This window comes from Eumetopias jubatus, unplaced genomic scaffold, assembly GCF_037043125.1.
Source record: "Eumetopias jubatus isolate StellerSeaLion01/CBP00866 unplaced genomic scaffold, mEumJub1_p1.0 scaffold_4, whole genome shotgun sequence".
NCBI classification, from domain to species: domain Eukaryota; kingdom Metazoa; phylum Chordata; class Mammalia; order Carnivora; family Otariidae; genus Eumetopias; species Eumetopias jubatus.
In genome coordinates this window covers 8,279,686-8,290,258 of record NW_028274810.1, presented here as the reverse complement: position 1 = coordinate 8,290,258, position 10,573 = coordinate 8,279,686, and the positions used below count along the sequence as shown (strand labels likewise).

General features: G+C 35.2%; 1 protein-coding gene across 4 annotated transcripts in view; it reads left to right on the top strand.

The window, feature by feature from the left end:
• MAN1A2 (mannosidase alpha class 1A member 2) overlaps positions 1-10,573 on the top strand; it is a 221,488-nt gene that overhangs the window by 48,110 nt on the left and 162,805 nt on the right. For all 4 annotated transcript variants that reach the window (XM_028101951.2, XM_028101952.2, XM_028101950.2 and 1 more), the window contains exons 2-3: positions 77-332; positions 6,651-6,747. In XM_028101951.2, the coding sequence (XP_027957752.1) occupies positions 77-332; positions 6,651-6,747 (353 nt within the window). The remainder of the gene's footprint in view (positions 1-76; positions 333-6,650; positions 6,748-10,573) is intronic.

Genomic DNA, 10,573 nt, shown 5'->3' with positions numbered 1-10,573 from the left:
ACTTTAAATTTTATGTTCAAAGATTGAGGTTCTTAAGGATCATTCTTACCAGTCTTTTTTTATTCTCCTCTTATAGGGAAGAAGAGGAACGTTTGAGAAATAAAATTCGAGCTGATCATGAGAAGGCCCTGGAAGAAGCAAAAGAAAAATTAAAAAAGTCGAGGGAGGAAATTCGAGCAGAAATTCAGACAGAGAAAAATAAGGTAGTCCAAGAGATGAAGACAAAAGAGAAGAAACCACTGCCGCCAGTCCCTATACCAAATCTAATAGGAATAAATGGTGGAGACCCAGAAGATAATGACATAAGAAAGAAAAGGGAAAAAATTAAAGAGGTAATAAAACAGATTTATGATGTGGAGTGGTTTTGGTATTTGACTGGATTTAAATATATATGCATTTGTATCATCTGTGATGTCATACTTTGTTCTTGTTTGTTTTGGGGTCATGGTCATAGTTCAGATTCCAAGTTGGCAATAAGGGCTAGAACTTTCTTAATATGGATTATAGTATAATTATTGGACACTTAAAATTTTGATATAATGTTGTTTGCATCATTATACCACTCTGTTGAGAGAGCTTTTGATATCCAACATTTTATAAATAATGTACAATAGATCTGTAAATAATTTATCATTGAATAAGAAATTTCTGAAGTGTTTAGTTACAAGGGACTCTGCTAGATACTATGCAAATCTCCTCATAAACATGCCTCTGAAGAATTAGCATTGTATCTGCCATCTTTTAAAGACTAGGTCATGAAACCCTTCACCCATATTGCAGATATCTTCCAGAGTCTCAAAGGATTGAAGAATGGGGAACAATTGACCTCAGAATTCTTTAAATTGTTTAGTCTCAGAAGTCTTTCAATTTGTTATTCTAGGAATTATTTGGAGATAAAGAGAATGCCAGTGTGTGTGTGTGGGGGGGAATTTAGTGAATATTACAGTTAAGTTTTGTTAATTAGAACTCCTGCTGATTTTTGGTAGAGTTTGCCATTGTACTGCCTGTGAAGAAAAAGATTTTGTCAGGTTGTAACAGTATCAACAATATTTCAAAAGGATTGTTTATCATAAAATAAGACAGAAGTTTAGTTCAAATAGTTAAATATCTATTTGGATATATTCTAGTAATGAATATGAAAGATTTAGCAGGTACTTTAAGCTTGGCCTTACAAATTATTGTGAGACCTTGACCCTGATGGAATCAAAATAGAGCTGTACTCTGATGTTACCTTAGCTCTGGAGACTCTTTTCTGTGCTGGCTGCCAAAGGCACTTTCTTTGGACCATATTGGGAAAACTCTGATAGATTTTTTTTTTTTTTTTGAGATGACTGACCTGCTATTTTTTAGATGTCATTAGAATTTATTGAAATACCTTCTTATGTACATAACAATTCCAGTAACAGTGTGTGTTTAGGGGACTCCCAAGACCACCCACAGCCTCAGTGATTTGCTAGAAGTATTCCCAGAACTCGGCAAAGCTGTTGTATTCATGGTTTTGGTTTATTACAGCAGTAGCATACGGATTAAAATTAGTAATAGAAAAGGCCCATACGACGGAGTCCAGGAGACACCAGATGCAAGTTTCTAGCTGTCCTCTTCCACTGCAGTGGTATGGACAGTGCTTAACTCTCCCAGCAGTGATGTGTGGTAAGGAAGTATGGCCAACCAGGGAAGTTCCCCTGAGCCCCGGTGTCCAGGGTTTCTATTTGAGGTTCATTATGTAGGAGTGGCTGACTTTAGTTCTCTAACGCCTCTAAAGGTCAGGCTGATACCATGTGGCCCAAGGCCCCCACCATAAATCACATTGTATGGGTAAACTGTCTGACATGGCCCAAGGCTACACTTAAATGAAGATACTCCAAAAGGCAGGATAATAAGATAATAAGATAATAAGAAAATAATGGTTATTTTCCAGGAGTCTGGCACAGGCCAAATCTTTCTTTGGGATGTATAGGATTTGGACAACCCAGACCTGGTGAGTTAACCCTTTAGAGCACACCATAATATCCAGTGTTCTTACAAGTCAACACAAAACATATTAAGGCCTCCTGTATAGGCTCCTATTAAACATTATGGCCCCTGGCTTAGTACGCAGAGAAAGTTGAAACTTAAGCTCATAGGGGAAGAAACTAACAAGAGGCAAGGTGATGTGAACTGAAGGATACCTGAAAGTTTGAAGAATTAGAGACATTGTTTACTTCTGAAGGCAGGGGTATAAAATGAAGTTGGAAAGGGATTATTTGAAAATTTTAAAAAGTGCACTTAACTCCTAGATCCCCAGTTCTCCAGCTTAGGCATCCTAGCTGCTGCCTTCCTTTCCCCAACAGAAGACTAAAGTGTACCTTTTGGAGGGATAAATTAAAGGAGGTCTGGATTTGGGGAATACCAGTTATGGCTGAGGGAAAACACAAAAAAGGTGGTTAAGGTGGAGGGAATTAAGTGAAAAGTGTTCTGAATATTGAGACTGTTTTCTCCTGCTCAGCTCTCAGAATTCCGGCAGCCAGGTTTTTATATTCAATAAGTGGAAGATGGGAGGACTTCTCTCCAGTGAGACTGGCCCAAGAAAAGAGACCTGCACTGTTCCTCAGTGAAAACCCCTGGGTTTCACCTGTGCTCCCTAAAATGAGGCTCAATTCATGTTTTGCTCATTCACTGGCAGCATTTAATTATCTTGTAAGTGCTTCCCTCTTACGTGAAGAACAAACCAAAGACCACCAGGTGTTTCAGGAAAGTTTCTCATACTAGAGAGCAAAACAGATGAAGGATTCAGGAATTCAGAGAATACAGAAACCAGGGAGGACAAAAAAATAACAAAAAAGAATTAACATCATTGGAGTGACAAAAAATGGAACTCATAAAATGAGAACAGTAAGCTATGAAAAGGAACATTTGCAGAATATGAAGGAGGTCTTAGAAATTAAAAAATATGATAGAATTTTAAAATTCAGTAAAAGAGTTGGAAGATAAAATTGAGCAAATCTCTCAGTAGAACAAAGAGATGAGCAAACAAGAAAGTAAGATCAGTCAGGAACATCTAACAAGTGATTAGATGAGGAAAATAGAGAAGAAATCAATTTAAGAAAATTGGCTAAACCTAAAGAATGTGAGTTTACAGATTGAAAGGAACCTACCAACAATGAGCCAAAAAAAAAAAAGGGAAAAGAAAGAATCCTGAAATTTTAGAAAAATAGACATTCAAAAACAGAGCCTAAAAATTTAGAGAGGAAAAAAAAGTTTCCACTCAAAAGAGGATTGTATATAATGGCATCTCAGATTCCTCAACCATAATATTGGAAACTGGAAGAGAGTGGAGCAATGGCTTAGAAAGAATTATATATTCAGCCAAATTGTGAATCAAATCTGAGGGTAAATTTAGTCATTTTCTCAGATTGCTACTGGAAGCTATGCTTCAGCACAAAAATAGGAAGAGAAGACATTTTGGCAACAAGGGATCTGTCACTAGAGAGAGAAAGGAAGGGCATTCTCGGGACTCTGAATAAGGGACTCAGCAGGGTGACTGCTGTGCTTCAGGCAGAGAGAACAGAAGTCGAGGTTAGAGCAGGAGGGATAGCTTCAGGAAGTTTATATCAGGATAAAATGGAACTGATAGTTTATCTGATGTGTTTGATTATACTGAGACAAGTTTTTGAAGCTCAAGTACAATTTGGAAGTAAATTCAGAATTGTTCCATTAAAAACCTAAGTAAACAAAAAAACCCAAGCCCTCAGACAAGTAATTAAAAGCAGGAAAAACAAAAGTTGCATAAAGGAATATAATTATAAGAAAAACTTGTTGTTAATTACATCGGGAGGATGTGGGCCAGGGAAATATATGTGGGGAAGTGTATGTGGAGGTAGTGCTATAAAAGAGCTAAATTAACTATAGGGGAATATAGTACATACCTAAACCTTTTTTTAAAAATCAAGAAATAGCACTATAAACTCTATTTCAAGATATAGTGATAAATAGAAGAACAGGTGAAGGGCGCCTGGGTGGCTTAGTTGGTTAAACAGCTGCCTTTAGCCCAGGTCATGTCATGATCCCAGGGTCCTGGGATCGAGTCCCATGTAGGGCTCTCTCCTCAGCCGGGAACCTGCTTCTCCCTTTCTCTCTGCCTGCCTCTCCCCCTGCTTGTGCTCTCTCTCTCTCTCTCTCTCTCTCTCTCTGCCAGATAAATAAAATCTTTAAAAAAAATTGAGCTTTTTGAGACATGATATGTATAAAATAAATTGTACCTCTTTTAAGAGTACTGCTTGTCGATGGGTTTTGACAGATGTACATACCTGCATAACAACTATTATCAAGATGTTTATAATCTCAAACGTTTTTCTTGTGCCCCACTCTGGTCAGTCCACCCAATTCCTTGGTCCCAGGCAACCACTGATCTACTTTTAGTCATTATAGATGAAGTTTGTCTTTTTCAGAGCTTCAGTCAAATGGAATCATAAAGTATGAAAGTGTGTGATATTTTGTTTCTGGGCTTTTGCTCAGCATAATTTTTTTGAGATTCATCTATGTGGATTGCACACAAAGGTCATTTTTTTCTTAATAGTATTCCATTGTATGGGTATACCATAACTTGTTTTATTTATTCACCTGTTGAACACTTGTTCAACATTTGTTCCAGTTTTTGGCTATAATGAATAAAGTTGCTGTGAACAGTTGTGTACAAGTATGTGTGTGGGCACATGATTTAGTTTTAATTTTGACATTTCAGTCTGTGATCTGTTGCCAGTTAATTTTTTTTTTATTGTCTGAAGTAAGGGCTGTGCTTCAGTTTTTGCCCATAGGGCTTTCTAGTTGTTTCAGCATCATTTGTTGAAAATATTATCCTTTTCTTATTGAATTACCTTGGCACTTTTATTCAAAATCAAATGACAAAATCTGTAGGTGTTGAGCCTCTTTCTGGACTCATGCCTGTTCTGTAACCCTTAATGCCAATAGGACACACTGTATTGAATACTTTAACTTATAGTAAGCTATGACATCAGGTTAAATCTTCCAGCTTTGTTCTTTTTAAAAATTGTTTTGGCATTTCTGGGTCCTTTGCCTTTCTAGAATTAGCTTCTTTATGAAAATAGAAGGTTGCTGGAGTTTGGGATTTTACTAAATCTGTAAATGAATTGGGAAGAATTATTAACAATATTCAGTGTTCCATGAACATGTTACATGTTTCCACTTACTTAGGTTTTCTTTGATTTCTCAGCAGTGTTTTATATTTCTCAGTATATAATTCTTGTACATATTAATTTATTCTGAAATATTTCATGTTTGAAGCTAATATAAATGGAATTATTTTTTAATTTCCATTTCTATTGTTTATTACTAGCATATAGAAATATATTTGATTTTAGTTTTCTGAACTTGTTTCCCTGTTACTTTATTGAAATCATTTACTAATTCTTAGGATTTTTCTTTATAGATTGCTTAGGATTCTCCTTATACATAGTAATGTGAATAGAGGTACTTTTCCTTTTTGATTTTTATGCCTTTTATTTCTTTTTCTTGTATCGTTACACTGGCTAGGACTTCCAGTACGTTGTTGAAAATAGGTGGTGAGAATGGACATACTTGATCTCAACTTTAGGGGTTAAGCATTTAGTCTTTTTCCATTAAATATGATGTTAGCTGTAAGTTTTTTGAAGATCCCCTTTTTTAGGTTTTAGATGTTTCCTTGTAGTTTACTGAGGGTTTTTATCATGAATGGGTGTTGAATCTTGTCAGGTGCTTTGTCTACCTCTATAAAAATGATTGTATGATGTTTTTCCCTTTATATTATTCTGAATTATATTGATTAGTGTTTGTTAAATTAATCTTCTATTCCTAGGTTAAACTGTACTTGATCATTATACAGTATCCTCTCTCTATTGCTAATTTTTGTTAAGGAATTTTGAATCTGTGTTTTTGAGGTATATTGGTTTTCAGTTTCCTTGTAATGTCTTTGTCTGGTTTTGGTGTCTGAATGATGCAAACTGCAAAAAAACAAGTTGAGGAATATTTTAATGAATAGTATACTGTTAATTGAATAGATTTTTTATATACCACAGTCCACTATTAAATAATTCAACTGTTATGTAATTAAATACTCTGCTTTGTGTAGCTTGGAGCTCCTTGGGTTGTAAGAAGTGCAGTTCAAACTAGTTGGTAGAAAAAATATTTATTAGCTTAGTGGCTCTAAAGTAGGGCGTCAAGCTTGGCTTGGCTAAGTCCACATCTTAGATCTTGTTAATAATATGCACCCTTGTTCTTTTGTTGTTTAGTTTCTCCATGTTGGGGGAGCGTTAGCCCCCATCAGCTCCAAGATGATATATTACATAGACCTTGAGATTGCAAATCGAGAGAGTCCCTTCATCTATCCATAAAGGGACTTGATTGCTGCTACTTGAATCATACCTACCTAGTCACTTTGTTTAGGTCAGGGGTTGGCAAAATATAGCCTGCAGGCCAAGTTTTTTTTTTTCTGTTGTGTAGACTGAGGTTAAACATGGTTATGTGTGTTAATCACACTGGTACAAATGTTAATAGAATAGTATCCTAATGTCGGAGATACAGGAGAGTGGGCAAGGCAGTAGTGATATGATCTAGATAGATGAAATAACAGTCTGTGAGTAATGTAAATTGATGGATTATAATTTTTCCTTTCTCAGATGATGAAACATGCCTGGGATAATTATAGGATATATGGATGGGGACATAATGAACTCAGACCTATTGCAAGGAAAGGGCACTCCACTAATATATTTGGTAAGTTTACTTCTAATTATATATCCACTACTATATCCGTTTTCTACGGCCATCTTTAAAACAGAATCTAACTTTTTAAGTACTTTATAAAATCTGAGTATTTCTATGTAACAATAATTTGAATTATAATAAGTGTATAACATGTACTTTGTTTCTTTTTTTTTTGCAAGTTTCAGTCAAGATTTAGTGATAGTTGCTTTAGAGTATACAGATGATGTGGTAGATTTTCTATGTGTATACACACACACACACACACACACACAGATGTTATAGTCATTTATCTGAGTATTTTGAAGCTTTTTCTGCATTTTTTTCTTTAGTATCAGAGAAATCCAGTACCTATTTGTAATTTTTCTTCAAACGTAGTTCTGATACTGCTCATATTGTAGAGGAGGAGGGGATGCAAAAGAAAGCAGTAGTGTTATGTATGTATAAAAAAGTCACATGCCCAGGGTGATTTCGTTGGTAAGGTGAGTGGGTTATGTTGTACATTCACAGTTCCAAGGGAAGGATTAATGTGTGTGTGGATGGAGGTCTGGGGAAGAGCTGTGTTCACCTTAGTTTGCTCTAACTTTCTACCTCTCCTGACTTGACTCCACTTGGTAAACTCAGTTTAAAAAAGTAAGTTAATTTACTTAACTTTTACTTAACCCAAGGACAGATCTTGAGAATTATCAAGCTGTTCTTTATCGACTTCACCTCCTTCCCCCATTCTCAATTTTTCTTGATGTGATGAATATCTTTTAAGTAATGATATGTGAAGGCAAGAAAATATTAATGGGGTAAGAAGGCACACATACTAGCTTTGTGCAGTGTAGTTATCTTTACTAATTACAATGTGCCACCACAGTAATCTTAATAACATTTTTCTTTGTGATATTTGGAAGAATTTTTCTAATACTATGATTTCTCTTATAATTTGTTTATTGCTTGGTTATTTTTTGTAAAAAATAAAGTGACTGAAAAGATCATTTCTCCCAGGTTTGAGAGATGTTGGGATGGAGGGATAATTTTCCTTTAGGTAATCAAAGACACTAGAGATCTTTTAATACAATATTTAAGTTACTGTCTATCACTAACTTAATACGATATTAAGTTAGTGTCTATCACTTAATGAAATAAAGCATTTCCTCAGTAGAGGTTACAGATAGAAAAGTTCCCATTGCTTTGTGGATGCCCCATTATGAGACATTAGTGCAGGAAAATTTATATTTAATGATTAATTAAAATTAGATCCTCTCTTCAAGTAAATATTTCTTTATATTAAACTCAGTGGTAAACTTGTGAGTCTTTTTAAAGGATTGGAGTATAAATGTGTACTGAAAATAAGAGTTGGATGTTAATTTTCTACTTGTTTTTTTAAACCTTATTTCTCAGAACATCTACTATATTAATATTTATCAAAGAGGTATGGGTCCTGAGCAAGGTAGTAGGTAAATAACATACATTATTTCATTTAATCATTGCAGTGACTGTCTAAGGAAGGGTTGTTTGCTGAATTTAAATTCAGAATATAAATGAGTCTTTAGGTAACTATTTCAGCAAGCAAAAGGGATATTTCTTAACTGAATGTTTTGTTAGAATCCTAATGGAGAAGTTTTGACTTAATTTTTTTTCTATTTAAAAACAATAGCTTTTTTTTTTAATGAAAGGTGGTTTTAATTTGTGGTAATTTTGTCAGACTTCTTCAAATGTAAACTTTGTAGATTACTCTTTGGTTAGGTTGGTGAATGATGACTGGGGCATGGCAGGTTCAAATTATTGTCAGGTGAGTTCTTGCCAGCTGGTTATTACAGCATTTAAGTTGATTTCGTGGGTAAACTGAGAATTATGTGTGAGATCCTAAAGGTTAAAGGAAGTTAGAGTTGGAAAGGGAGGCTTTACAAAATAAGCCCTTTTATTCTGAGTTAACGAGGTACAGAGGCAAGGTTTTGCCAGTGGTCCTCCATTTCAGAGGGATCATCATGTAAATGAAAGCAATTAAGTACATATCAACAAGAAGTTTTACCTTCTTTGCTACCAGTCTGGCAAGAGATCAGTAACGTTAGGGATTCTGTAATTTGGTTTATGAATAAGACTGTTTTCCTTTAGAACAATAGTCTTATGCACATTAATAGAAACTTCAATAGTATTTGTATAGTTCATATTGCTGTGGACTGAATTGTGCCCCCCATAAATTTATATGTTGAAGCTCTAACCCCTAAGTCATTATATATGTAGATAGACTAGGAGTTAATAAATGAGGTCATAAGTGTGGGGCCCTAATCTGATAGGGCTGGAGCCCTTAAGAGAAGAGGAAGAGACACTAGAGCTTGCTCTCCCCATGCACATGCACCAAGAAAAGGTCCTATGAGGGCATAATAGGAAGATGGATGTCTACAAGCCTTCACCAAAATCTGGAACCTTGATTTGGGCTTTTACAGCCTCCAGAACTATGAGAAAATAAATTTCTGTTGTTTAAGCCTCCTAGTCTATATATTTCATTATAGCAGCCCAAGCAAAGTGATAAATGTAGTAGATACTGAGGGCTGGTTTTAGAGATGTATGTGAATGAACTTACTTTGCATTCAAAACAACCCTAAGAGGCAGGTGCTGTGGTTACTGTTTCCATTTTATAGATGAGGAAATTGAAGCACAGTTAGGGTTAACTGTCTTGCCCAAAGTCACCCAGTTAGTAAATAATGGAGCCAAGATTTGAATCCCAGCAGTCTAGTGTCAAGGTCCCTTTTTCTAACCGCCATTCCGCACTGTGTCAGTAGACTCTAAGGAAAGAAAAACATTAATAGCAGAACACAGGAAAAAATCCATCGTGAGAAGAAAATTCTAGTGAAATGGTAGAAAATGTGAAAATGCAATCTATAGAATTTTCAGTAATCAAAATTAGGTGCTTGTATCTTTTATTAAAATTTTTGAGTGGTTATAATTCTTTCCCTCCAAATAAGCTAACTAGGGATGGATCCTTTATTGTTTATTTTGTTTTATATTTTTAGATATTAGTTTATTAAAGGATTAATAAACAAAGGTCAAGACTTTGTTTCCCACTTATTCTGTTCTTTTTTGCATCTCATGTTCTTGCTGGTGAGTATGATTTGGAAGCTTAAAAAAAAAAAAAGTCTTTTTTTTTACTTTTTTGTTGTTTACACAGAAGAAGTTTAACCAATGGGTGATAGTTCTGAGTGTCTCATTTGACATCCCAAATTCAGTTTGCCTTTACAGAATCAGAATCTTAGAGTTGAAAGGAACTTTAAGTTTAAAAGTCTGGCTTCTCTATTACGGAACATATAGGCTGGTATTGAACATATAGGAACGTACAGGTGAGTATTGAAACTTGTAGTATTTGAGATTATATGGAGAACAACTTAAAATGTGTCCTCTTCCATTTTATTAGCTTTAATTATGAAAAAAATCCTTTAAATGGTAACTGAAATCAGTGTTCCTCTGACTTCTAATAGTTAGCCCTTGGCATTATATGATTCTTTATGTGCAGAAAACAGAAAACCCATTTCATAATGGCTTAAACTAAAAGAAATTTAATCAGCTCAGTGAAGTCCTAGCATAGATTGGAGTCCAGCTAAGCTTTTTCTTTATGTCTTTCCTCTGTTTTCCTCTGTGTGTTGGTATCTTCAGACTGGCTTCTTAGCAGGATGGCTGCCTCAGCTCGAAGCTTTATATGTTCATATTACCACATCTGTAGAAAAGAGAACACTGTAGGGAAGGGAGTACTTGGGTTTCTTAGAAACTTCATTGAAAGACTCACTGTTTCTTGTCTCTAACTGGCTTTTGTGCCCATCCTCGAACCAAATGCTGTTCCCAGGTTGGTGGCATA